We start from the raw sequence: 26,449 nt of genomic DNA on the forward strand, positions 1-26,449 counted from the left end.
TCAATTCCTCCATCCCCTCGACTATCTTGGTGAATATGTGCCACTTTTGGCTGCTGTTCAATAGCATGGTGGAACTGCAGGAGATGCCTCTTGATGGACAGGATTTGTCAGCCAGCCATAATCCAATATTTTCCATTAATCCAGCAAAACTATTTTTGTTAAGAAATTTGCAGCGGTTTCTAAGACTTAGTCTGACTTAGAAGGAATACAAGAGGTTTCAGATGCAGATTTGAGATTAACAACTTGATATAGATTTCACAAAAGCACAGAAAAAGTCAAAATTATTTTACTTCATAACATTTCTCAATGTGCAGTAGAAAAGAGATGCATTTGAAAAATGCATTCTTTTTTTTTTCAAATTTGGGCACAATTACTACTGCACTGAGCAAAACCAAAACATTTGTTTTTGAGATCAAGTGAGACCTTTCAGTTTTTCTTTACACTGTGCACCTTTTTTTTTTCCCCAGTAAAATGACTTGACTGTTAACTAAGTGTAATGTGCCCAGGTGATGCACTCAATTTCTCTGTACAGTCAATGGAGTGAGGTATATACTTCAAGGCAATTTAAAGTATCAAGAGAGGAGTTAGCCAAGCACTAGGGAGGGAACCTTAAGAGCTCTGCACTGCAGACTGAGGTGATAAGTGCCTTGAGCCATGCAATAAGAAATGTTAGATTTGGGGGTGAACCTGACCAGGTATGTGACACAAAATTTCATGCAGCAGGTAACCACCTCCACACCACCTTCAGAACCAAATGTCAGGAGCAGGGGAGGAGAAATTTGCTCTTCAGAAGGGACAAGAATTTTAGACATTTCTCAGTCTAAGGAGATTTAAATCCACAGTTCACATATTCCAGGAAAGTGCTAAATTATAAGTTACTCTAAGGGCGACATTTTCTACTTGCTCTTCTAAAGCTGCATGCAGCAGTCTAGGGAGCAGGGAATTGGATCAGAGGCCAACACTGTCTCAGCCGAAAGCTCTCATCACTCAGTTACAGGCAATTTCTCTTACACCTGCTTGCATTTTGGCCTAAGTTGAGAATATTTCTGTACATATATAACTAATCCTTCCTCAAAATTATACTGGCCAAAGTTATTGCTTTGGAAAGGCACTCCAACATTCTGCTTATAAATGAGACCAAGAAGAAACTTTTTCATGATTCCAAAGCCTAGCTGTAAACATATCAAATTTAAATGCAACTCAGTAGAGCATCAGTATTCAACCTATATTGTTTGTTTATAAAGGTTATACCTTTCTGTCACTCCAGGCAAGATAAAGAACATCCAGAAATGTATTCCGAAAACAAGGATGACCTGAAAGATGACCTTTCCCATGACAGTCTTTTTGAGGTACAGTGCTCGATCTACCACCATGGTACCAAACTGAATGAGCACCATCACCAAAAATGCCTCCGGGACCTGGTCCTCTGATAATGAAGAGGTGATATCTGCAGCAGCAGAGTGTTTCTGAAAAGGACAATACAAGGGTGGTCAAGGAAGAAGGACGCTCACATGATATTTAGTATCTACACCATGTAAATCCTGCTGAGGATTTAGATGCCTCTGTGACATACCCCAAAAGCCCAAAATCCAAACACAATGATGATGAAGTCCACTGTGTCTGCGAGGAACATCAGCACATACACATCAGTCACTGCACTGTAGTCTGGATGAATAAGATTGTAGAAAAACTGTCTGATGGGCACATACACCTGGAGAGTCCTAAAACAATATAGACCACAATGTGATTTAATAACATGTAGCTTGCACTGAAGAAAATAAAGGCTGAGTGTGCTATGATTAATATTTTTAAAGATATCTACAATGTACTCTGACAGCCTTCACAGGACTTCACAAACACCAGTCCTTTGTTCTGATTGCTTCTAAACCACTGTATTAGAATTTGTTCAGTAGAACTGTACATAGCCAACCAAGTTCACATGGGATATTTAGCTTTTTTTATCAGGCAGATGCTATTTGAACAGCTGCCAATTTTTCTGACGTTCAGCTGCTGGGACATCTGCATACAATGAACAGCATACAATGAACATACTTAGCAGTAGTAACCTGCTCTCTTTAAAATGCTGGTTTACTGCTTTACTCATTGGACCCTCCCCTCAGACCCACGTCACTCCTCATATTGCTCACTTTTTAATTGTAAAGGCCTTGGCTTTGATCATTTGTTCTCTAAACTTTTCCATAAGAAGCTCTTTTCTGGATTTTTGCTTGATGCTTAACACGCTGCTTCCTTTCTGACTGCTGTTCCGTGTACTGGTACTTCCTGAAAAAAAAAAGGAGAGGGAAAGAAAAGCCAATTCAAAATAAAAGTTTAAATGCAAAAACTAGAAGGTAATAAATCTTGAGACTTCCACCCCATATACAAGTCTCACATTTGAAAGAAGCTTTGAGATGAATTCTTTTTTTCCCCAATATGATAAAATCTCGTGAGCATCTAGTAAAGGTTTCATCACTGGTATATCAAAACTTGACTAATAAGTATAAAAAGAGAAGACTAGTGATAAAGGCAAGTATTTAATTAATCTGATTCAGTCATCTCAATTGGTAATACATACATTTAGGCTAGAATAATCCTGCCCTTTTTACAAGGTAGGACGGGTAATCTGTTTCAACATACCTAATAAAAACTTTTCTCAGTTCAGGTATCATCAAATGTAGATATGAAAAATACATATGCTTTACATTTCCTCTAGCTGGAGATTATGCTGAACCAGAATTTCTGGATCTGGGCCACACTGAGCATTCCTTTCCCAGCTTTTGGATAATGTAATTTTAAAAGCATAATGAATCACAAAGTAGGGCTCTCCATTTGAACTTTAAGAAGGCTTGGAGTGTGTTCAAACATGAAGTTACATTGGTTCATATCCTACTTCATCACTGAGAAGCAGCAGCATTCAGTAGCCCCTGGGAGCTCTGCAGCAACCAGCACAAAGTTTCAGCAGAATGATTCTATGGGAAATGAATGTTTGCTCTTCAAATCCCAGAAATGCCATGACATTTACCTCTCTTAGATCTGTGTGAGGAGAAGCTGGACCTGTGTGAAAGCTGTGATATGCTGCTAGAGCTCTTCCTCCTGATGGCAGTCTGTTGCTCAGGGAAGTGGACATGGATGGACTCCACTGATGCAGCAAGATTGACAGATTTCAATGAGGCAGAAGAGTCTCTCCTGCCTCCTGTCAGAGAGAGCTCATCATCGGTATCCTCTTTATTACTGGAGCTGTCTCCTTTCTCATCTTCATCCCACAGTCCATGGCACTAGTGGGAAAAGAAGAAGAGAGCATATCAACCTTGTATTTCTGACACGTCTGTATTTTTCACAGGCATTGCTAAACTCAGTCTCATGTTCACAATGGGGAATACTAATTCATTGTGTTGGATATCACAGAATTACTTAGGTTGCAAAAGATCTTTTAGATCATCAGTTCAACCGTTACCCTATCACTGCCAAATCCACCACTAAACCATGTCCCTTCAGTGCCACATCTACATGTCTTTTAAAAATCTCCAGAGATGGTGACTCAACCACTTCCCTGGGCAGCCAGTTAAATATTTATTAACTCTTTCAGTGAAGAAATTTTTCCTGATATCTAAATGAATGACCTTCCTATATCACAAGTGACTTAAAAAGTTATAACTAAATATATATATATAAAATAAGAAACTATTATGAACCCAGATTACCTTTAAAATGGATCTGTGGAAGAATAAAGCAAGAAGCTGAACAAGATCATAGTGCACGTAACCCTCTTTCTTCTCAATGCCAATAATATTGGGGGGATGGTAAGGTTTATCTTTTGTGTAATCCACATGTTTATTCCAAGGAAAGAAGCCAAACTGGAAGAAGTACTTGATGACAATGGCCACCTGTTCAGAAACAAAACACACTTTGGGTGTTTTATAAGCATGTCAGATATAATAGCCTCGGGACATTAAGAGTGGAGAAATATGACTATTCTGTCAGTTTTTTGAGAAGATAAACAAGCATATTCATTGCCAGAGAGGAATAACACTACACATCTCTTCAGTAATAAAGTCAATCAACATTCACCAACAGATGATGCTCAGTGGTACTTGAGATACCACAAGCAGTGATTACTGTCTCTTGATTAACAATTACACAGTAACTGCTTGCAAATGGTCTGTTCTTTTGACAACTGCATTTTGTGCCAGGAAGGATATTGCTCATTGCAATGAAAAAAATAACAAACATCCTTCCATACCACAGAAATTGCTGGGGATGATAGCAAATATTTATATTAATATGAAGGGCTAGAGGCCCTTGACTCTAGAGATCAAAATCAGAAAACAGACCATGCAAGACTTAAAATTACCTTTTCTGTGTTAGACATGGGGTTGCAAAAAACAGCAGCATACCTCAGTATAGACAATGGCAGTCATCCAGAAACGTTTGCTTGGCCGAGGAACAGACAGCATGGCCCACAGGAATATAAGGATGGGAAGTACCAGGGTTATCATGGAGGCAGAGATCATGTGGTTAAGGATGATCACAAAATAGCACACCATTTCGGACCGGGCCACCAGAGTATTGTACAGGGCATAAATAAGGAGCAAGACTCGAGGCTGACCAACATAAAACTTCTCTGACTCCTCCAGCTCATCATCATGAAACATCCTGTGAGGAGTAGAGTACCGTAAATGAAATGAAAATGAACTTCACAAGTTCATTCATGCTGTTCAAATTGCTACTATTTTTCCTTTTGAAAATATTAAATTCTGCTGCTTAGTTCAATGGAGGGAAAAAATAAAAAAGGGATTTAGTATTATAAACAAATAGCCTGATTCTAAGTTCAGAAAACAAGAATTTCTGGCAAAATAACTAAAAACACTGTTATTCAGCTTTTAAATTTACCCAGGGTGTCGGCCTGGCTTAAGAACTTCTACAAACACCACTTTCCTACAGCTGCCCAACCAACATGTCTCATGCAAATCACACCATGCTGCTGTGAATTCCTATCTGATTTATCAACACAGATAGGAATTTGGAAAGAAAACAGAGGTACATCATGAGACCTACGTTATGAATAGTCCCGGGACATAAGATTAGAACATAATATATGTCCTTGAGTATTAGATATGTCCAATCTTTACAAGACTTAAATAAATATAAAAGGCAGTGACTTTCATACACATTCGTAATTCTCTCTGCTTTTCATAAAGAGTGTCCTGGTCTGAGAATAGATCTTACTGAAAAGCAAAAATTACTATGGAAAACCAGAAGACAAGACACTGCATCTGACAAAGTCAGATCTACATATCCTCTCTCTCTCCAGCTGCAGTCAGGCTGAAAGATATTTCTATGGTTTAAGATTTTGTCCCTGCATTTGGGGGAGCTCTCCCCATCTGAGTCAGGCCAGAAAGCAGATGAAGAAGTGCAGTGGCACCATCCCCACCTCAGTGCTGGTTGTGCTACTGAGCACAGTGTCTAATGGGCAAAGAGAGGAACTTATGAAAGTACTTAGCAAGGTGGTCTCTCTACACAGTTCTCAGCTCCTACTGGCTTTAAAAGAAAGTGCCGAAGGCCAGTTTCCCTTATAGTAATCAAAAATAATTAAAGGAGAATCTTTTCCCAGATAGTCCTGGAGGAAACTCACTTGAAATCACAACTGCCTGGAGAAGAGAAGCCTTCTCCACAATAAATGCTTAGAAAAGCCCTTGTCCCCATGATAATTGCAGCACAGAAATTTGGTGCTAATTGGAATAATTAAATATGATATCTAGGGAGAAAAATTTAAAAATCAGTAATTAGAAAAACTGCACAGGAAATTAGCTTCTTCCCTTAAACCAAACTTAGAACATGGTCTGTATCAGAAACTGCAGGCTAGTTCTGAGACAAAAAACCAAAGTAATGACAAAACTTTACACATTGTGACCAAAAATCTTTCCTTGTCATAAGGTCTTACTTGTTCAGAAGCAGCTCGCTAGCTGTTAGCTCATGCGTCAGTGGGGGGAGAATGGTATCAAGTTTGTCCATCCGGCTGTCATCTGGGCTCACCATCATGAGACTCTTACCAGCCGAGTCATCTGGGGACCCAAAGGGAAGATGTTCAAAGCTGACGGCTTTGCTATAGGAAGGTGGGGCTTCTGCATTACTATCCACCGTGGAGTACAATGGCACATCGGTATCAGGAGTGTAGGCAGCTCCTTCTGAATCCAGGCTATAATCTTCCACCTCTTCTTCCTCCAACTTTGATGCAGAATGAGGTCCTTCCTCTTCATGCTCCCCTTCTACCTCCTCAATGGTTTCTGTTGTTCCCTGACGAGAATAGAGCAAGGTGACCTGCGTAGGTTCACTGTTGGAGATGGATGAAGAGAGTGAGCTGTGGTTTACAAGACTCACAACCAAGCAAAATTTGTTAATTGTACCTTTATGCAGACAGCTGAGCAACCCCACTGTATTCCTAGGCCTTCAAAGTTCATATGATCTGATAGAAAAGATAACATCATGATCTCCTCTTACACAGATGGAACATCTGGGTCCATCTGCTCCCTGAATGACATCCCACTGAACTCACAATGATTCATTATGTTTTCACAGCAGTAAAAGGCAAAAAAGAAGAGAAACTACACTAACTTTCTGAAAGTAGTTCAAACACTTTCTGACCAGAGTCAAGACTTGCTATTACATCTATTTAAGGCATGCTCCATGGTGAATGATAGGCAGCCATGGGATTCCTTCTACACATGGTGCTTTTAACAACCCCTGTATGGGTGTTGTATGCGACTGGAACATGAGCTGAACACACACATACCAACTCTAATTTCAAATAAAAGAATGTGTAAATTGCTGACATGAAGAAATACAACCTGGATTACCAAACTGTTCCAGTAACAGGGTATCTTGCTTACCTTTAGATTGCTCTATGTTCTTCAGTAAAGTCTTCATTTTTACTTTATCTGCCTGCTTTACTTCTGCATGTACCTGTTTTCTTTTTCAACTGTCCTTATTCACTCTGATCAGTTTTCTGCTTGATTCACCTTCCTTATTCTCGGCTTTGCATAGGATCATAGTATGGTTTGGATTGGAAAGGACCTTAAAGATTATCTAGTTCCAACCCACCTGTCGTGGGCAGGAACACCTTCCACCAGACCAGGTTGCTCAAAATGCCATCCAACCTGGCCTTGAACACTTCCAGGAATGCAACATCCACAACTTCTCTGGGCAACCTGTTCCAGTGTCTCACCACCCTCTGAGTGAAGAATTTGTTCCTAATATATAATCTAAACTTGCTCACTTTTAGTGTAAAGCCATTACCCTTTGTCCCTACACACTTTACATACCCTTGTAAAAAATCCCTCGCTAGCTCTCTTTTAGACTTCCTTTAGCTTCTTGAAGGTTGCTATGTGGTGTTCCCGAAGCCTTCTCTTCTCCAGGCTGAACAGCCCGAGCTACCTCAATCTGTCTCCATAGGAGAGGTGCTGCGGCCCTCTGACCATCTTTGGGGCCCTCCTCTGAACTCACTCCAACAGGTCTATCTCCTTCTTATGTTGGTTGTCCCAGAGCTGAACGCAGTAGTCCACAATCACTTTCTCTCTTAATGCTCTGTGTACTGCAACAGTCTCAATTGTTGTAAATTCATGTAGCCTGATGACTCCAGACGGGAATCTGAATGTCATATTTGTTGGCTCTGCTTTTACCCTTTCCATCCTTCACCAGTATTTTTTCACTTCTCCCCTCAGACATCACTCTTTCTCTTTTTAGTCTCTATTCCAGTCCTTCTCCATAGGTTAGACAACAGGTATCTACAGGTTAGACAACTCAGTGTCTTTTGTTGGCTGCATCTCCTTGTATCTCAACAGAGACAAAACTAGTTTTCACACAGCTCCTATGAAATGAGCAATATTTTTACCTAAAGTATAACCTTTTACAGAAAACTGGAACTGGCAAAGCCATCTGGCACTACCTTCTGCCAAAATTAAAAACTAAGTTCCATCTCTTTTTTTTTTTCACTGCTTATAAACTTATTGTGGCTATGTTAGAACACTTTATTTGTAGCAGCATTTTAATTAGAACATGTCACACTTATGATGACGTGTGCTTTGATGATTCACGGCAACACTTGTCCTGGTTAAAATGCACAAAATCATAAAAATCCATAATTTCAAAACTGAACGACGCCAAAAATTTGTAAACCACTTTCAACACTGAAAGGCGATGATTCAATATGCCATAAAATTTCATATTTATAATACTAGTTGAAATACTGCTTCTCAATGCCATCTCTGGTTTTTACCTGCTAAAAAATGAGTGAACAGCTCTGAACAGTTCTCTCTTTCGTTGGATATTAATATTATTCACTATCTTTTCACAGCTATTTTCCCATTCTTAATTCCAACACCTTACTCAGTGGTAAAGTAATCAAAACATATTTAGCAATCTTTCCTATATGGGGAAAACTAAAAATTGAAAAACCAAGGCCAACATTGCCTATCTTAGTTTCTAAAATTAGACATTTATTTCCATTTTTAGAATAACTGATTAGCTGAGAAACTTCCAGCTTCCAATTTAAGAACAAGCATCAGCTCAGTAACTCTGAAAATCAGACACCTTCTTAGCTGATTAAATACAGACTTCAGCCTGTTTTTAGACAACCAGTGTAATGTAATGGAGCAACTTTTAAAATTACGTGAATTAAGGATGAAAAATAGAACAAAACAAAAAAGAGAATAAGAAGTGAAACAACAAATGAATCCTAGATTATGATCCTGACTTTGAATCTCAAAACCATGCCACAACACAGAAGGGAGTAAAGCTTCCATTAACCATGCAAACCACTCTGCACACCATGTATCTGCAAAAGCAAATTCATGTACACTGCAGTAAGTATAATGGTATGGGTAAACGAGTGAACAAAGCATGCATGAGTTAAGCACCTTGACACTATACTGCCACTGTCAGCTGATGAGGAGGACATATCCATGCTCTGCATTTTACGAAGCCTAGGTCGAGCGCGCTCACTTGTTTTAGGAACAGTGTCTGGTCCATCTAAATCATCAAGGGTTGACTGCCTTGAGAACAGCATGGTTGCTTCAGTGTAGCAGCTAGCAGCGCAAACAGTTATAAAGACAGTGTTAAATACAAATGGTATTACACATGGTTCAGTAAACAAATATGCTCGCCATGCAGCAAAACACTGACACAGAGAGAAAAGGTTCAGAGAGAAGATAAGGATTTGTTTAGAGTCACCATGAAAACACATTTCTACGCTCAGCTTGCCCATGGTCAAATTCATATAGGGGTTACAGAAGGGTAACAACCATCTATTCATATTCAAGAAGATATGAAACCAACAGAGTGCTCTACATGCTTTCCAGGGCACAGACTTACATATGTGAGCAGGTTTTATTTTGGTTTTTTGCTCCTAAAATTTCCAAATTCCGTAAGAGTGTTTTGGGAAGTGATCTCCTCTGTACATATTCTATTTCATTAATGATATACTGTGCTGAACCTTTTCGTACAGGTACAAGACAATTTCCTAAAAGAGCCCTTAAAACTGAATAAGCTCATATTCCACAAATAGCAAAATAGCTATCAGACATTGGCTAATCCTCTTTCTGAGCCAAAGAGCCTAATCAGATATGTTACTTAGCCAGTAGATGCATGCCAAATACAACCTGCTCTGCATGGGATGGCTTTTATTTTGATATTTACTAGGAAGCCCTGATGATTCTTTCAAGAAGATTTAATTTATTTCAATCACAGCTTAAAGTATTTCAAAACTGGTAACATGCGCATCTTGAGATAAAGAACAGATATAAATAATCCTTATAAGTAAACCCTTATCTCCTTTCACTTATCAAATACAACAGGACACCAGAGACATACACCATACATTGAGCATTTACGTGTTACTGGAGAAAAGAAGAACTGGATGAGTTATGAGAAAGAAAGTACATAATTAAATACAAGCATCTAACATAGCAACAGGAAAGAAGCAAATACCTTAATGACATATGGTAGGCAAGAGGATTATTTCTCCTGTAAAAATCTTTGAAAAACACAGATGTCTATGAAATGAGTTGAGTGACCTGGTGTTTTAATGCATGTAGTGACCTGCCTGAATCTCTCAAACAGAATGAGAGAAGAAGGAATCACAAAATGCAGGATTTACGCTCTACTTTTCTTCTTTTGAGTCCAGCTGTGTTACACCTGAGTAGCAGCAGGGACTTTGCTTCTTTGGCAAGCATTATGTTTGTCCAGGGGCATAGAGAATTAGGAAAGTGGTCAGAAAGGAAGCACAATGATGTTTTCCATGTTACTTTGGTTTTGCTAGCTTGAAGTGAGGAAAAAAAATCTCCTGGCCTGAAGTGACAGTTTGCTATTATCGCCTTAAGGAAAATGGGGAGGAAACAGCAAAAAGAAGGAATTATTCTTAGGCCTACCCTCACTGATGATGTTTTTTGACAGAATAGGCTGAGGCTGAAAGGATACCTTGGTCTTTGAACAGAAGAAAAGAATCACCAAGATACCAAAAGTACTGTGAAATATTTTCTTTAAGAACAGTCTTAATGGCAGGGGCACCTCTGTCCTGCCAGTTTACTTGGACAAGACCCTTTACGGGCCACTTCATTATTTCTGTGCGTGCACAAAGGCACACAGGGTCCTCCAGACAAAACCTGAAGGGCTGTCTGCATGGTGCATGGTTTTGATGAAGCAGAAAATGCTGCTTCCTATGGGAACAGGAGATCTGCCCTAGAGGCCTGATTCAGCAGCATGGGAATCGGTTGAAGCTGTTTTACTAACTTGGGAGGGTCTTGAGGGAGGATGTTTCCCTCTGCACATACACATATGGAGTAAAGCCAGGCCATTGCTTTATCAGTGAGGTTTTGCTGCTAAAATATGGGGAGATAGCAGCAAGTAGACAATATAGTTTTGCATATTGCCTTTCTGTCTATGTGTTACATTGACACATAGACAACACATGTTATGCATGTGTTATTTTAGATCTCAAGGGCTGAGTTTATTCTTTTCAAGGGAAACACCTATTACTAAGGTGTTGAAGTATTTTAAATGCAGACATAGTTCAAAGGGAACTTTCCAAGAGCCTTAAGCAGAGCAGCTGTTGAAATCAAAGTAGCACGTGCCCGTTCATATATTTTCTATGGAAGAAACATATGCCAGCTGCTCTCCCAGACATGGAAGTCCTGACCTGGCTCCCAGAAAATCAAAGGAAAAATATCTAGTAATCCCAATGGATAAAAACAATGCCTTCAATGTTTGGTTTAAAACTGTTTTAAATGAAGAATGAATCATCAGAATAATTATTGACTGAGCAGCTGCTCTGTATCCTCGAATGTCAGGATATGTGTATGAGACAACACTTGCAGTACAGTCTGTATATTCTTTATGTACTTTAGGGACATGCTTCCGAACATGGAAGAACTGAGAACACCAGTAAAGTGTAGAGATTTACACTGGACAAAGCTGGTGTTGACTCAAGTAATTGACTGCCATGTAAATTTGATTCAAGTATATCTTCCTGAATGACTTTTCAAATTCGTGTTGTTGGAGACCTTGAAAAGCAATAGCTTCTTGAAATCACTCAAGGACTAGGTATTTTAAATTGGATGTTCATTAAAAGCCCTGAGTTCAAACATTTTATATAAAGTTGATCAGGCATTCAGTTCAAATGCGAATATATATAGCGCAGAGTTGTTTTTATCCTCAATGAGTGGGAAATTTCTAAGTTAATGACTTCCTTTTCGCTAAACAAATTTACCTTTCCCAAAGAGTTTATTAGCTTAAGGGTTGACTTACAAATTTTTCTGGGGTGGTTTTTCTTTTTTCTGTCCATGGGCTGGTTACTGAATGGCATTATCTGTTTTAACTACTACATTCCCCACACCTGCAAGTAAAAATCCCAAACAATTACTAACAGTCCTAAACTGGACTTTGATCCAGCCCAAGTGGGGATTCTCCCTTTATCCTTTCTCCTGCCTCACTAATCAAAAGTTACTTCTCCAGTACTCCCTGTCTCAAGCCTTATTGTCCCTTCTGGTGAGGGAAACATTAACAAAAAGTGATGTTCAAAAAAACACTCAGACTACACTTGTATATTTACTCTTACAGGAGGGTCAGAGGCTCCCACCTGCAGCTCCTATAAAAGTCTACACAAAGGTAGAGTTGGGAACTGAAGATGTTATCTGTGATGGACAAAAATGAATACAAACTGAACTGAATACAAACCCTTGGATATCACAAAATCTGACTTAGGACCTGTGTCTAGCTGCTGCTACATAACAATAGGTAAAGTCCAATACGGGTAGCCAACTAGTTTTAGTAAGTTCCCAATCACCTTACAGAAATTCATAAGCTGTTTAACCTAATAAGCAGTTCGTCAGTCAAATGAAAACAATCTGCAGCAAATACTCTATCATGCTACCTCCCAATCCCTTCTGGTGGTATTCCTCAAATAGCCTGGTAAGGATCAACATCAGTCTCTTCTCCTTCTGGCCCATGTGAACTTTGCACTTTGCCTTTAGGATACATAAAGAGAAACCAAACAAATACTTTGTGAAAACCTCATTTTACCTCTAGCTACTCAGCAGAAAAATGACTGAGAATAAGTGAGAGCTCAAGTAAAAGAGAAAACCCCACAAAGGATACTATACAAAGGTCCTTTTAGAACTTTATTTAGGGTAAGAAAAACATCCCTGGATTAGACTTATGACGGTCAGCTCTGAATGTCACAAGAAATTTACAGTTCCTAGAACTGATCAGGAGGGTTCTCTCTAGATATGCAGTGTTTAGAGTACTGAGCAGATACCTACAGTAATTTCTGTCCTGAGTAGTAAGGATTATGTCTTGTTATAATGGAATAGCTTCTGTGCTTCAGCATTCCTGTGAACTTCTGGACGTGCTTACCTTACTCGTGGACCTAATGTCCACTACAGAATTTTGTGTAATACAACCAAAGGATAAATGGAACAGCAACACTCTTCCCCTTCCCAAAAGTTTTCCACTGCAACCTAAGATCCCTGATCACAGGGAATCTTTAGATTTAATTGGTCCAGTAAATTACATTTACTGGAAATCATTACTTTGAAATATAACATGCCATCTTCTCTTGTTTGGATATTCAAAAAAATATTACTCAATAAACTCACATGAAGTTTAAAACATTTCACACTTCCAAAAAAGGTCAAAAGCACTTCTGTAATCCCTGAAAGAGATATGCAAGGGTGCCACAATAAACAGATGGCATTATCATTCAATCAACAGACTCATTATTGCTTCCTCTATTATTATAGCAGACGTCCACAATTTGTAAATACTCAGTGCAAGAATATTTGATTGTTCATTACCAGAAAGAGAATATGAGATTAGAGAAATCAGTTCTAATACTGCCTTTGCTATTCCTTTGTTGATAAATCCTGTGACTTCTTCTAAGGAAATGGAGATGACAGAAACACATGTTAAAAATTTAACTTTTTCTGTTGCAAAGCAGAACCACAGAATCACTGAATTCTCTGAGTTTGAAAAGAGATCTTAAATATGTAAAAGTGTGATCAAAGCAGGGTGAAAAATGGGTGGTTATTCTGAAAAAATGGCATAAGCGGAGCTCAACACTGGATACAATCTCATTGAAGAAGTAAAATCTATATATGAAAATTACAAGATTTGTTTTTCCTTTTTATAATTAATTTTGGAATTGGCTTCCCTTTGTTTATAGTTAAAGTTCCTGATAAACATGATTGTATAATAATGATAACTTCTTCTATCTACAGTAAACAGTGTGACCAAAAACTATATAATGAAAGCAGGACTGATATTACTATTTATTCTTTAGGTGAGACTGAACTTTGTAGAGTTATAACCTGCCCTGCAAATATCCAAGTGGTTCCAAGAGAGCTGGTTAATAGAATTTGATTTTATACTTTTTCTCACATCATTTGACTCCTGTAAAACTTTGAGACAAAACATAAGGTTTGCTTAGTTGGATAACTAGCCACTGAGAAAGATTTGCTCAGATTTGATGTTTTTACTGGAGTGAACCTCTCAAAGTCCAGTGCTTACCCTGGGGAGAAATTTGTGGATATTTTGTTGAAGCATAGTACTCATAGACACTCAAACTTGCTTTTCAATAATAGCAAAGGAAGACAAGCCCTCATTATTTTCAGTCTGCTGACATCTACCCATATGTCATTAGTAACAGCTAAGAATAATTTACTGTACACAGAAGGTTCTGGGTTTGCTGGGAGTATCAAACACAATATGATACTGCCCACTTCAGAGAAAAACAGGAGACAGCAGAAGGCAATGGATTATAAAACAGCTGGATTTCCAAAGCCCTCCTTTCTCCCCCTCATGTTGGACAATTTCTGCAGTATCTTAATAGTCAAGAACACCAGGGGCATGGTGGGAACAGGCTGTCTCTGTAAGAGAAGAAAGTGCATGTGTGTGCCTCTGTGTTCATGAAGCAGCAGGAGCATGCAGTAGTTTTGGCAAGGGACTTGACGGCATCTGTTTGCAAAAAGAAATGACAATGGTGGTTTTCCTGAACTAGTATGGGTATTTGATTAACAAATGTGTAGCTCTGTTGAACTGTAATCATAGCAGTTAGGAAATCAGGCTTTTAAAACATTTTTTGCCCTATGGATATGAGAGGGGAATTTTGTCCTCCCAAAGGCAGAATCTCTTTCAATGTAAAGCCTTTTTTGATTTCAGGGCAACAGACAACAATTTATTTTACAAAGACAAAACATTCACAATGAATGATCATTCCCCACACTACTTGCCTGAATTCCTAAACCACTATCCAAGAAGCAACTCCAGCTTATTTTCTATTACTTTTCACGAGAACAGAACCCCTGCCAATGATTCCTAATTGTAGGGGGAACAGAAAGCAGTGGGGTAGTCATGCAGTGGAAAAGGAGTCAAGCTAACAACTGAGTCCACCACTATAAAGGAATAGTAACATGTAGCAGTTTTAACTATTAAAATGGAAAAATCAAACCAAGAATTCAACGTTGATCAGAAAGTTCATCAGTACTTAGATGTTATCTAGTATTAGGTCTACTGCATGAACCTGCTATCTTTCACAAAATAAAATTAAATCAATACCTGGAGATACTGTCACGAGAAGCTGCTGAATCTAAGCTATCCATTCTTTCAGATGCTTGCAAACCAGAAGCTTGACTAGGATTTTTATCAATTGAGTCCAGTCCCGACTCCTCAGAAAGTTTCATCATGTGGTTCTGGTAATACAAATGGATGCTCTCCCGTGTTGGAACATTTCCCTGCGGAAGAGAGTAGAGGTAGACGTACATTGCAGGGGGGAAGTGTATTCTTCAAGAAATTAGTTTCTTCTGTCATTTGGCAAGGAACAGATTAAGGACTGTGCAAACAGCTGCCTAGTAAATAATAACTCCCATTTGTAGTTGCTTTTCAGAGTGCAAGTCAGATTCTGACTTAAACTACCATGGCACAAAGTGTTTGGTTTTCAAGCAAAACTGGAGCAACCCATGTGGTTTCACTATATATAGCCACCGCAACTCTGCTGTATGGACTGCAGATTATTCAGCATGAGAATGAGGTGTGGACTGAGACCATTACTCAGTTTGTACTTCAGCAACTTTTGAGGTATCTCTTTTAGATAGCTTCACTGACTCTAAGAAAACTCATACATCTTATTAATGTCCAGTAGCAGTATTTTTAAACAGAAAAAAAATGGAACAGGTCATGTACAAATTGATCTAGATTTTCATTAGTGTCCTAAAATAGAATTTGTTCAGGAATTATGGACACAGCTGAGAAACCAGGAAAAATACACCAAAGACTACTCTTTCTCTGTGATTTCACAATCAAGCAAGTTCATGAAAAGATGGTTTTATTAACTGTCAGCCCAGATCTGGGCACAGAATCAAGTCTTTCTGGCTATGATATTGCAATCAGAATTCTAAAGGTGTGCTGTAAGAATAAAACCGACAATTTTATAGACTGTTCTTAGGTAGAAACACATCCAACTCATTCAACTAGCAGTTGCATTGACTGCAGATGATACACTGAGAGGGGAGATTGCTATTCTTGAACAGTCATTTTTCTGACTTATAATGAAGCCTTATGCAAGGACTTCTTCCAGCTAAAATAATAAAAGTAGTCCAAAATATGGCCTGTATTTCCTTTACTAATATTATTAGTTTCTATTATTTCAACTCTGGTCCTTCACAGTAACTCAAAACTACAATATTCAAAATCTGATGTTTTGTGGAAAAAAAATTAAATCTTAAGAACAAAATCTGACACCCAGGTTTTTAATTAGGTTTGTTTGTATACAAGCTGTGTTGCTTCTGCAATGATAAATGTTTGTGCCATTACGACAGCCTGACTTGAAACTATGTCACAGGTTACATTCTAGCTCCACAGCAGGCCTGGAATAAAGGATAAGAGTTGTGACAGGAAAAGGGCCTCACAGCTGATGGAGGACTCAATTTCAGGTTCTTCTGCAGTTGGAAGAGATACCAAAGGAATTCATACATCAGATTAACTGTCCTCAACTCTACATTGGACAAAGAAACATGTCACCATGAGGGCTGCAGTGAGAGCCTCCTTTCTTGGGCAGCAATGACAGTCATGTGGCTGCTACAGAGACTTAGTGATGCTACAGAAGGGCCCCTAGTATCAAAAGATTTAGGATTGAAGTAGGATATACCAGCCTGTGCAAGGACATATGGGATCTATCTTAATCAAAGTAGCATCCTACTAACATGCAATTGAAATATATAAATAAATACTAAACCTACTGGGAACAAAGCATAGGAAAAACTCAGAAAGTTGAGGTGAGAAGTAGTAAATAACAATTAAAATAAGGTCTTGAATAAGTAATGGCCAGAGAAAGGCAGTTAGCCTGGTTTCTGCATAAATTTTAAAACTGTAAGAATCAGGGGCAGTGAGAAGGAATCATATTGTGCCATCACACATTGACAGTGGCTGGACAATAGAAGGCTTTATTGGGGTCAAGAGTAATAATGTGTTGTTGACCTTTTTGACTAATTAATCCCTGAGACAGTCTTCGGCTTTTAACAAAAACTAGAAGGAACTAAAAATGCCAGATTTCCAAGAAACAGTTGGGTAGTGAGTGACATATATAAAAATACCAGTGCTTAAAATGAGAGCTTTATCCACCTTCAAGGTATCATCTATTTATACCTGGAAGATCCAAATACATTTCTATTTACTCTAGCAGCATTAATCTTTGATAATAATGGGCTTTGCTAACGCACAGCTAGCTTGTGAAGGACCACATAGCTTCATCATGACTAAAGAAATTTATGCCTATATGTTGTCATTCATTTCTAATGCAAGTTGGTCTACAAAAAGACTGAAATACGTGGACTGAGGTAGTTTTTGAGCTGTTTAAAATGCTATGCCTTTTCCTCCCTTCTTGAATTTATTTTGTCCCCTCAAAACCACACTATGTCACAAAAGTGTTTCAGACAAACTCTTATATCAACCTCTCAAAGAATTACTTTTCCAATAATTTATTTTGTGTCCAGATAATAAATAAAATACTTTATTATTTATGTATTTATAAAACATCAAGCAGTAAAATGTAGGGGGCATGTTTTAGGGATGCTGGAAGGGGCATCCTGGGAATTGAAGTCCCTAATGTACTCCAACACACATGGGCACTGGGATACCACATGGTGATTGCTTAAGAGAATCACGTGTTGTTTTAAAGTGCATAGAAAAAGTGCTGTTTGCTTCCAGTAAACGGATTTGGTTGTGTGGACCCTCAACTAACCAGGTTTTGTGGTTTATTATTTATTATATTAATAAATGCCACAGTGAAAGAGTCCAGGCGTATTTTTAAAACGCATGTATAAGTGAGATTTTTATAATTTTACTCCTTACTATGGTGATCTGAAAAGATATCCTTTCACTTTTCACCAAGCTGGAAATGGCATTAGCAGACAAAATAGACCAAAGGCATTACCTTCTTAATCTCCCTGGTCAGCATACAGCGCTCAATTCTTAGCACAGTGGAGATATCGATGTGTTCTCTTGAGATGGAATTAAGCCAAGCTGTAAAACTGTCTAGTGTTGCTAGGAAAAGGACCCAAGTAAACTTCAAGATATTAAATATCCTCTTGATGATGTTATCTAAGGGAGAGAAAAAGCAACAGAGAGTTAATGAACACAAATATCTTTTATTGTACTTTTGTCTGGAGTTAGATTCATTTTTCCTTCATTGTCTAATAATAACAATCCAGTCTGTGAGCCCCTGTCATACTATGGAATCTCTGAAGATGGCTAGAGGCCTTTTGGCTGTCTGGACCATTTTCTGACTGTATGCCTAGGCTTATCATCTGGAATCCCTTTTCCACCCTGTAAGTCCTTGATCCTCCAATCATTAGTCATACTAACAATCCCTGATTTTAGAGACACAGTATGCACAGGTCTGTAAAATGAAACCCAAGGATGTGAGTATCTCCTGAGAGTATTCAACATCCCCAGGTCCTGTGATCTGAAAAACTGCTCAGCCAGCCTGTTGAGTCAGACCTCTTAACTGTCTGTTTACTTGTGTGTGTTTCTTTCTGCAGAAACTTGGCCTTTTGTGCTTGAACCTTGCTTAGCTGAGTTTTAAAGTCTAACCTGCCTAAAAAGTCTTTTAATCTCTCCCAGTTTTTCCAGTCTCCTAAACACACATCTTTGTATTTACTTTTTTCAAAGCCTCTGTTTTTCTAAATAGGCTGCACTGTGTCATCAGTGATCTCAGGTCAACTAGAACAACTAGGAAAAATAACAATTTATAAAACTTTATTCTTGCACCATTTTGGCAAAACAGTACACTTTCCCATGAATAAGGCTTGTGGGTTTATACAAACAATAGTAGCTTTATTTTGCTCAACACATCTGTCTCAAGTTAATTTCTCATTTCAGTAGTTCAGTCAGCATTAGTAACTGCATTTCTCATCCAAAAAGCAGCACTTTCAACATATTGTTCTTCCACTCACAACCATACACACCACCCTACAGTTCTCATATCGTGTTGAAAGTGTTCAAAGCCGTGTTGGATGGGGCTCTGAGCAACCTGGTCTAGTGGGAGGTGTCCCTGCCCACAGCAGGGGAGTTGGAACTAGATGATCTTTAAGGTCTCCTCCAAACCAAGGCATTCTATGATTCCATGAATCTATGAAATACTAAAAAAATTCTTTCCAACTAGCCAGTTCCAGAGCTAGTTGTCCCTGCTAGGTTCTAAAGCCCAGAGCACCAGTATAAAGACGAATTTTAGATTAACCAGCCTAAGAAATAGCAGAAAACTGTCAACAATCTGCCATGCAGGGACAAAATATTTGACGTAGATACTAAGGAGCCAATTTGTGTGCTAAAGCATGACCCTTCCAACAACCTCAGTTCTTTGCTGTACCACAAGATGGCATGCAAAACTCTATGGAGCTCACATTAACTCCTTACAAAGACTGCAAAGGTGAAGCTATAATAAAGCAAAAGATTTCCTGAAGAGGAACATGCCCATGTCTGTGGGTGTGCAGGCAGGGTTGTATCCATGTATATGTGTAGAGAAAATGAAGAAAAAAATCATTAGTGGTACGTTCCTGAAAAGCAGATGCTGAAATGGTAGTTTGTACCATTTATCTGAGCAATGTCACTGAATTGGTCTGCTAAACACAAACATAAGAGCATTTAGCCCCTTCTCTTGGTCATATCATTAATTTAATGATATTTTGCCCTTTTTTTTCAGGCCTTTTCTATGTAGTTTAAAATTGGAGATATTGTATGAGCTATCTACTTAATACATGCAGGTCTTGAAGTTAAGGAAATCTCACCATTAGAAATTAAATGTAAAGCTGTTTCTACTTCAAGGACCATTAATTTCCTTTGAATTGCCGATAATAGTATGAACAGGTAAAAAGAAAACAGCACTCATACACAAAAATATACAACATGTAAATATTCTTTTTTAATCCACAGTCTTCTTCTCTAATATATAATTTCTGCTACTGACCTCAGGAGAAGCACAGCTCACAGGTTAAAATTTTCTTTACTGTTGACCATCACTGGTCTCACCATGGTGCCAAGCAGTTCCAGTCTAACATGGAAGGTCATTTTCTCTCCGGGATAGAGGTGATTTAGCATATATTTTTAATGACACTGTAGCTGTTTTGGCACCTTTGCTGTTCTCCAAAACTTTTTAAAAATAATCTTTGGAGGATCAATTGCATCTAAACATCCTCAAAAAAGGAAACAAATATTTTTTTTTGGCAGAGAAGGGTCAAATGCAGAGAAGGCTTCTCTCTGCCTGAGAGTGTGAGATAGGAATCGATCTAAGGTTTGTAATGATACTAATGATTCCTCACCAATTACTGTCTAATTTTTCTAACCATTTTCTTTAACAAATTTTGCCTAGGAATGGTCAAAGTATTTGAACAAAAATATAAAGTGCCTTAAATTGATTATTTCTAATATAAATTATTTTTAAAACTCCTTCTTTTTCCCTAACTCCCATGTGGCACTAACAGTATATCCCTGGAGATGCATTTGAGTGATTAACTTCAATGTTTTAACACAGATAACTGGATTGCCAGTAAGTAACAAATAAAAAAGCCCACCAAGCCCCATCCCCATAGCAATGCAACTCATTTATTTGAGACCATTGTCCTTGTGAGACAGAAATGACATCTCCCACATCTTTGTAACATTTTCTGCCCTGTGACTCACTAAGGGACACAATTCTAACTGAAACTTTGTGAAACAATCTTAAATAGAGAAGAAAAATAGCTTTTAATGACAAAGTCTCACTCAAAGTAAGCCATGATGAAGACTTACTTAAGAGGAGAGTCCATTTTCATCTTTTACTCCTGTTAGAAACAATGAGCCAAGCTTATGATTTATGATCTAATAAACTTCTTTGTAGGAAAACTTTCAAAATGGGCAAGATCCTGTAAACTGCTGGCATTTCTTCTGTTGTGCAGAACAGCCCTAAGTCTGATTATGAATAAGGATGTGTAAGATTGGGAAAATACAATTTTCTAGAGGTGACTATTGTACCTTGCTGAACAGGTAAGTACAAACAAAAGCATTATATTAACCTTGTTAAAACACACTGAAAAAACCCCACAAGGTCTTTGTGCTAATAACAGCATTTCAGACATTCAAAATCAATGGAGATTTTAACATAGACTTTATGTAATCATGTCTAGAACCTAAGCTTAAATTGTTCTAAAAGTAAAATACACAGGAAGTGATCAAGTCTGAGCTGGCAGATGTATTTACTAATGTATGTGGAGAATGAGTGCAATAGCTAATAGCCTAGAACTAGACGTTCCTATGCCCAAGGCTTGTAAATCTTGTAGTTGAAAATCTGACAGTAGTTAGGGAGTTACCACTGCATTGGTTACAGTGGATTTTGCGGCTTTGACGCGAGGTTGGGGTCATTGCAATGCTGTCTCTGTGGTATACCACTGGTCACAATTGCATTGTAACAGCAGAAGAGCCCTCGTTCTGCCTTCATACCTGGTCCATCAGATTTCTTCTTGACAGGTTCCTCTTCACTGTCTTCACAGTCTGCATCAGTGCCACCTCCTGCAAACAATAAGGGAAACAGTGAGTGTTACACCTATAAAAGGGACAATGTAAGTGCCATTCAAGCTAGAAAATGCTAGTTACCAAGCAGTAGTGATTGGTTCCTCACCTATCATCAGAACAGACAGCACATTTCCATTTCTAAAGGGCCAACCTTGTCAGCAAAGGTTTTAATGGATGACCATCCCTCTCTTGTAATTTGCAGCGGCATTTTCTTACTAGATAGGCTGCTGAGCAAGGTCATCTCTTGGTGTAAACTCAGATAATTTCTCAGTAACTCCTCAGCCACACTCAGCAGCCTCACCTTTTGCTGACTCATATTCGAGCTCACTTCTTCACCTGCTGCAAAGAGCATCCTGATTCAGTGCTCTGATCTTCTCCTGCCTCTGACTCACCAAACCTGAAGGATTTGAATGGGACCTTTAGGTTGAAATGAAGCAGCAGAGTTGATTTGAAACTGCCATGTGCTTTTATTTAGGCCTGCAGCAACAGAGTGATGTAGAATCGCAGGCAGAAATGAAGGGCAGACGACCTTCCTTCTATCTAATACCCAATAACTGCAGCTGCACCTTCAGTGGCAGCAGCCCAGTTACAAAGCTCCTTCTTTTTTACGGGTGAAGATGCCAAAATGAGGAAAGGTCTAGCTGATTCAGCCTGTATTCCCTTCTTCCCCATCTATACTGACCAGAAAAGCTTTTGAATTTCTATTTTCTTGTTAAAAAAGGAGAAAAATATGAAGAGATGTAAACTACCTATAAACTGATTTTTTTCAGAGGCATGAGTGATTTTAAAGTGCCAGTAAAACCCTATTAACATTTGCATGTTTTCCTTTTGCTACGTACTGAATTCTCTCGGAATTTCGGGGTTCATGGATATTTGTGTTCCTCAATGAGTACATCATGGAGAGGGAAAAATATTTCTAGATATTCTTCCCCACATATCAATTCAGACTTCTTTAGGGAACAACATTTCTTCAGGAAATGTGGCCAAAAGAAATAATGTGTGGCTATTTCATAGAATATTTCTTACAGGTGAAACAGGAGCCAGGCCTAGAAGAGTTAACTGAGATATCTTGGCCTGCTAAGAAACCTCAATACCTGTTTTGCTAGAAGAACATTTTAGGAGCACTGGTTAATATCATGTTCTGTTCTGCTCACTGGACCAAAGGCCTTATTATAGAAAGAATAGGAGTAGTACACACACAGTAATAAATTAGGTAAACTAGACGTTTGAATAAGATCTAGAAGGCCCAGAGCCAGGATTTTGCAAGCTTGAAGAATTCAGGTCACCTAATTGAAGAGGTCAAATTGAGGAAGACGTCCATGGTGACCACCAGAGGGATGAAGGCTTGAGCAGAAGAACCCCACAGTAGAAGACTGCACATGTCTGGAAAGACTCTGCCCAGAAACCAGCCTACTTATTAATATGTATAATAAATGATGTACCCATGAATCTAAAGTGTATAAAATGGCTTAGTTTTGCGCTTGCAAGTTGAGCAAGTTTGTCCAGCACGAGCTGGCTTGCTCCCAGCGTTGAATAAACAAACACCTTGCTGCTTAAAGATAAAAAAGTCTCTGAGCAGTTTCTCAGACCAATTTTTCGGATTCATAGCTCCACTTGAACTACAGCTCTTAGGGAACTCCCTCATGAAACTGTTCTTCAACACCTTTCCCTGGGAATACACATGCATTTACAATCAAAACAAGTAACTTTGACCAACTCTAGAAAAGTCTGGACAGAAAAGATAAAGAGATAAAGCTTTTTATGAGGTGAGGGAGTTAAAGTGTAATGTCCTTGCTCTGCCTGATTCTGGGCAAATACCTGGCATTTACACTCCTATATTCTGAAGTAATGCTGTTAACTACCAGGTTTTTGGCTTTATGAAATTGCATCTTCAAAGGGTTATGGCTTTCTATTGCAAGTACTCCCACAAATGTTTTCATATAGCCAAAGTGTTCTGCAACGTGTTGAATCTTCCTATTTACCAAAAGTTCTGGGCATGTGTCTTCCAAGTCTGGAAATACACAGATCCCGTCTTCTCCTTTATCTCCCGCAATGTGTATTATGCAGAACAGAAGGACGTGGCTATGGCTGACCTTGTCGTGGGCTGGTACAGGGAAAGACCACCAGTCAAAGTTAAACTCATTTTTCCAGTTCCTAACCAGAACTGAGAGCACTTGCCCCCTAAAGCTCAGCTGCCTTCCACTACCAGGAACAGGCAATATTTAATATTATATTTTTTAAAATGCAAAAGGCTACATACCATCCCCAGATCCCTTTCGCCTTCGTTTCTCTTTCCCAAAACTTTTCTTCTCTTTGCGCCTCTGTCGTAGAGCTGTTTTAGGGTCAGTAATCCAGGCTTGATAAACAAACTGGAGGGAAAAAACTCATTTATTTCAAGGTTCTTCATGTTCTGAGAGTAAGCCATAGAATAAGCCACAAGCAGCACTATATAATTCAAGTAAATGCATTCAGATCTGCAGAGGTAAGAAAATATTTCTAATCCCAAATCAAACACCTCCACTGCAGATCTGCTGAGTTTTCATGTGCTATTTTTGTAAGCATAAAACCAAATGTGAAAATATTTGTGGGTGAACCAAGTTTCATTAGAACCCACAGAAATTCACGTTCTGAACTTTGGGACTTAATACCTTGTTGTGCACATGGGCTACCTCATCTGAATCTCTCCATTTAATTCTGTATTTCTACTTTACCATTTTACAGGCAAGGTGCAGAGTAATGGAAACTTTGAAAGTGCTGCAATCAACTAACTAAAGCATCAAAAGATGTAGAGATATCTCTGTAAAAGTATTGGTGTATTTTTCATAGTTTAGATATTTTTTTCCCCTCTGCAGATCCCAGTGGAATATTTATGGATTTGTTATCTATACACAATCCCAAACCTGGCAGTCAGGAATTCATCAAATTGCATTGATCTTGACAATGCCTGTCTTTGTTGCTTCAGATAAGTCACTTATGAATCCTTCTGCCACGGGTTTTCCAGTCGTAAAAGGAAGACAGTAATACTTACCTATTTATCAAGGGGGATTTATGGGATCAAATTCTGCTCACAGCACTCACTCAGATCAACAGTCTGTTGACCTGTATGACTGCATGAAGCATGAAATTGGCCCAAAATATTTATAAATGCTATACCAGTGGGAAAAAAAATAAAAGTAAAAAAAGCTACTGAAAAGTAAGTTTTTTAATAGTTCTGCTTAAGCTGTGAAGAAAGGCTACAGGAAAAAAAAAACCAGCAAAACTCATATTTTTTACCCCATATGTATGTAAATAACAGAAACTAAAGTAACTTTATCTTCTCCACAACTCTACGGGACAAAAGATGTCCTTTTTTTCATTTTATGGGTTTCATTGAAAAATGGTAGTCATCTTCAACTGGCATTGCATTGTCTTCTACTTCTAAGCAACACAGGCTGATAACAGAGACAGGGCAGGGAAGCACACAGATTCAGGCATGCAGCTGAAAAAGCACAATAACAAACCAGTTCTATTAATTCACAAGACAAATGCAGACAATGACAACAACATGCGTATCTCAGTGAAGCTGGAACTGCCCCTCATAGGACAGAACGGTAGAATTTCTATTTGGTTTATTTATAATTTTAAAGTTTTCCTATGCAAATTTCTTTGGAACATTAAAGGTTTTTTTTTATGGTCAAACTGACATTAAATGAATGTAAAAGGGAAAAATACTTTTAACTTACTGAAAATTAGAGACCGTCAACATCTGCTATTGTAGTTAACTATGAAAGTGTATGCTAGCCACAGTTATAGTGTGAATGAAGAAATTAGAAGTAAAAGACAGACTAGGAAGGAGATTAAAAATTAGAATTAAGAAAAGGCACTTGATTTATAAATCTTTTAAGAGCAGACTGTGTGCATACAGTTAAGATTTTTACCACTGGACAACCTTTCAGTTCAGTAGCTTTTAGGCTTTGGAGCTGGTATGCTCCATCTGTAACACGCACTCTTTAAAAATATCATGTTGTAGAGTGTAAAATGATACATAGTGCTCAAAAGTAGGAAATGCTACATGTATTCAAGGAGGACAAGAGAGAAGAGGCACAAATCTTTTTTATGATGATAAATGCCAGAAAAGTAGAGAGCTAAAAAGGGGTTTGGAGCAGAATGTGTATTTTACAAACCTTTTACCAGCTTTCTGAGATCAATTACCACAGTGTCCATAAGATACATGCAACTTGATGTGACCATCTTGTATATCAGTATCAGAAGAAAATAAGAATTTGTGTCTGCATTTTCTCTCTGGGGATACACTTAAAAAAAGATAGACCACTTTGCTTGTGTCTCGACCACTCCAAAATTATGAAATGTATTGCATTTACTAGGAATGAAGCTTTAACTGTCACTAATTTTTTTTAATCATCCATATAAGAGGAAAAATGCAGATCAGGACATTACATCAGGAACTATGGGATGGGTCACATACTGAGCATTTGCAAAATGTCAGATACCTTTGCTGCTTTGATTAAATACTGAAGAATAGTTTTAGGTAGTTTAATGATAGACTTTGGCAAGGCTAAAATGGCTGAAGCAAATTTTCCAATAGCTCTCTATAAAGAAGGACAAAGCGAGAATAATTAGTAAAAAAGAAGAAAGTATTAATAAAAAGGATCTATTGAATTACTGTATGTAGATTATTAAGAACAAATTTACATTCATAAACTTTGATATGAACAAAAAATTATTCAGGATGTTCACATTAAAATTTCAATAAGACGAATTGTAACTGACTGAAGTCTCTAATATATAGAATCTCCAAGTCAACCCTTGAAGAGATTATTGCACACAATTAACACTGAAAGACACCATAAATTAAAAATAATTCTTT

At 38.2% G+C, this 26,449-nt stretch overlaps 1 protein-coding gene across 1 annotated transcript in view; it reads right to left on the reverse strand.

The window, feature by feature from the left end:
- Positions 1 to 26,449, reverse strand: part of PIEZO2 (piezo type mechanosensitive ion channel component 2) — a 298,924-nt gene that overhangs the window by 15,574 nt on the left and 256,901 nt on the right. The window contains exons 35-45 of the mRNA XM_027676733.1: positions 23,843 to 23,951; positions 21,511 to 21,579; positions 17,972 to 18,138; positions 15,100 to 15,275; positions 5,939 to 6,328; positions 4,392 to 4,650; positions 3,699 to 3,881; positions 3,020 to 3,272; positions 2,148 to 2,280; positions 1,574 to 1,721; positions 1,252 to 1,466 (exon numbers count right to left, since the gene is read on the reverse strand). Of these exons, the coding sequence (XP_027532534.1) occupies positions 1,252 to 1,466; positions 1,574 to 1,721; positions 2,148 to 2,280; positions 3,020 to 3,272; positions 3,699 to 3,881; positions 4,392 to 4,650; positions 5,939 to 6,328; positions 15,100 to 15,275; positions 17,972 to 18,138; positions 21,511 to 21,579; positions 23,843 to 23,951 (2,102 nt within the window). The remainder of the gene's footprint in view (positions 1 to 1,251; positions 1,467 to 1,573; positions 1,722 to 2,147; positions 2,281 to 3,019; positions 3,273 to 3,698; positions 3,882 to 4,391; positions 4,651 to 5,938; positions 6,329 to 15,099; positions 15,276 to 17,971; positions 18,139 to 21,510; positions 21,580 to 23,842; positions 23,952 to 26,449) is intronic.

Source organism: Neopelma chrysocephalum, unplaced genomic scaffold (genome assembly GCF_003984885.1).
Source record: "Neopelma chrysocephalum unplaced genomic scaffold, ASM398488v2 Primary Assembly neopelma1_22, whole genome shotgun sequence".
NCBI classification, from domain to species: Eukaryota; Metazoa; Chordata; class Aves; order Passeriformes; family Pipridae; genus Neopelma; species Neopelma chrysocephalum.